The sequence below is a fragment of the Octopus bimaculoides genome, chromosome 2, assembly GCF_001194135.2.
Source record: "Octopus bimaculoides isolate UCB-OBI-ISO-001 chromosome 2, ASM119413v2, whole genome shotgun sequence".
NCBI classification, from domain to species: domain Eukaryota; kingdom Metazoa; phylum Mollusca; class Cephalopoda; order Octopoda; family Octopodidae; genus Octopus; species Octopus bimaculoides.
In genome coordinates, this window is record NC_068982.1 from 45,445,268 (window position 1) to 45,448,497 (window position 3,230).

The 3,230-nt window shown below is 33.0% G+C and overlaps 1 protein-coding gene across 1 annotated transcript in view; it reads left to right on the forward strand.

Moving 5' to 3' along the window:
- Positions 1–3,230, forward strand: part of LOC106869164 (complement C3) — a 160,574-nt gene that overhangs the window by 130,560 nt on the left and 26,784 nt on the right. The window contains exons 27-28 of the mRNA XM_052976969.1: positions 484–651; positions 3,027–3,166. Of these exons, the coding sequence (XP_052832929.1) occupies positions 484–651; positions 3,027–3,166 (308 nt within the window). The remainder of the gene's footprint in view (positions 1–483; positions 652–3,026; positions 3,167–3,230) is intronic.

Below are 3,230 nucleotides of genomic sequence, written 5' to 3' on the forward strand. Positions count from 1 at the left end.
TTAACCAGTTGAAGAGACACGAGATGTCAAAATATCATTCATTAGATAACAAATGGCACTCTTCTTTTAATTTTGACTCTATATCTTCAGGAGTAGTTACCTCAATCCTTTCTATATTAATCAAAATGAAGTAGATTGACAAATTTATTTTTTTAACCAGTTGAAGAGACACGAGATGTCGAAATATCGTTCATTAGATAACAAATGGCACTCTTCTTTTAATTTTGACTCTATATCTTCAGGAGGAGTTACCTCAATCCTTTCTATATTAATAATAATAATAGTAATAATAATAATAATGATGATAATAATAATAATAATAACAATAATAATAATAATGATTTCTTTTATTTTTTTAATAATAATGGTTTCTAATAATGTAATATAAATAAAATGTCAAATGTTTTGGTGCATGACTTTTGGTCTACTCTCTGTATTGGAATTTTTCCTCTTCTTTATTATCTTTTAACTTCTATTTTCTAGAGTACTGTGATTTCATTACAAGCTTTGGCAGATTACAGTATCAAAAGTGACATTCCTTATTTAAACTTTCATTTGGACATTTTTGATGAATTAAACCCACAAGAACAAGAAATTAATAATTTTCTAATTAATCGGAGTGCCATCTTAGAAAAACCAGCAATTTCAGATGTGAGAATTGATAACTTCTTTATAATTTTTTAATTTTTTTAATTTTTCAACCTATTTCTTTGCTAAATTAAGTAAAATACAGACATTTCTCTTTCTCTGTCTCACATTCAAATGTGTGAGTATAAACACACACACATGCACACATACACTCACACACATACATACACATACATTCATATACACACACATACATATATACACACACAAATTCATATACACACATACACATAGGCACATACAAACACTCACATACATACATACACATATGCATACACATACATTCTCTCTCTCTCACACACACACACGCACATATTAGATAATAAATTGTATGCTATACACCTGGTAGCTTACCAGTAAAGCACATTCACTTTCAAAGTGTTTGTTGGGTATTTGAATAATGAGAGAGGCAGAAGACAGAAGACACAAGAATGTTTAACAATCACTACAATTAATCACATATACATATATATACACACAAATATATGTATATATATATATATATATATATATATGTGTGTGTGTGTGTGTGTGTGTGTGTGTGTGTGTGTGTGTAACTACATACATACTTTTTTGGACCTTTTCCTTCTCTGGACCTTCCCTTTCTCCCCTTTCTGACAAAGAGCTATGCTTGAAATGTAAAGAGAACCCAATCCTTTTTCCACCTATACCGAGCATCAAGCTAATAATTTCCATATGTACATCCTTTTGTTGTTTTTGTTATTTGCTATTTTTAATGTTCAATTTTTAATGCTCGATTTGAAGAAAAATATTACAAATTCAACAGCTGTTTCTGGGGGCTCAGTGGTCCAAAGCAACGTTTGTAAATTGATTCCATTGTCAGATGAGATGATATATATATATAAATATATATATATATATATATATATATATATATATATATATATATATATACACACACATATACGATCATGATGATGATCATCATCATCATTTAATGTCCATCGTCCATACTGGCATGGGTTGGATGGGTTGACCAGGGCTGGTAAGCTGAGGGCTGTACCAGACTCTAGTCTAATTTGGCATGGTTTCTACGGTTGAACGCCCTTCCTACTGCAAACCACTCTGAGAGTGTAATTGGTGCATTTACATGCCACCGGCATGGATGTCAGTCTGCATGATACCAATATCTACCATGGCTACTATTTCACTTGGCTTGATGGGTCTTCTTCTCAAGCATGTCGTTTGTCATGGCCTTTGTGAGGTCCAGCATTTGGAAGGTGTACTCTACGTGCCACCGGCATCGGCGCTAGTAACGTGACACCAGCCTTAGCTACATTGCATCTGTGAGGCCCAACACTCGAAAGTTGCTTTTTATGTACATGTCATTTGTCATTGCCTCTGTGAGGTCCAGCATTTGGAAGGTGCACTCTACGTGCCACCAGCATGAGTCCCAGTTACGTGACACCGACAATGACCACAGCTGTGATTTCACTTGGCTTGATGGTTCTCCTCAAACACAGCATATCGCCAAAGGTCTTGCTTCACCACCTCATCCCATGTCTTCCTGGATCTCCCTCTTCCACAGCTTCCTTCAACTGGTTGAGATTGGCACTTCACACAACTGTCCACATCCATACATATCACATGATTCTATCAATGCAATCATCTATGTTGTACACCACATCTGATGCCTCTTATGCCCAGCTTTTCTCTCAAGATGCTTACACTCTGTTGTACATGCACACTGACATTACACATTCAGTGAAGCATACTACCTTCATTTCTTTCAAACCTATGCATAATATATATATATATATATATATATATACACACACATACAATCAATCTTATATATGTATGTATATATATATGTGTGTATATATATATATATGATTTAAATATATATGTATATGTGCAAATACACTCACACATACATATATACACATATACTTATATGTACATATATAAATACATATATATACATATGCATACACATATATTATACACACACACACACACATGTATATAAATTATATTTGTATTTATGTATACATATATACATACATACAATTCCACAACATCATACATTTTAATGGTGTGTATACATTTAATATGATATATAGATGGGGATTATCATACCTTAAAAAAACGGATCGGCGGTATGAGTAAAGCCTTGGACGAAATACCATATATTAATAGGGTAGAAGCCTCTATGTTCTGAATCGAACTGACATTAAGGTTAACTTACATTTTATGTTCTTCAAGAGGAAGTAAATACCGGTCATGTACAAGAGTTTGATCTATATGATCAGTTCAATCTGTTGATTTGTGTCTGTGTTAGAAGCCATTATTTATAATATCTTGAATTGTAAATCGATCTTATACAAATTATTGAAGAATTGAAACATTTTCAGCTTTCAGAAGACGATCAAAACTCTATCACTTCACTAGGGCTTGGCTCTGACGTTCCTCTGTTTACTAAAAGTGCAAATGAAGAGAAATGCTATTTTGAAATTAGCAGTAGGCTAGTTGCACGATATGAAAGCAAAAATTCGTAAGTAATATTTTTAGATTCTATTAGAAAATAACATAATGAAGGTTTTGTCTGCTGTCTGCTG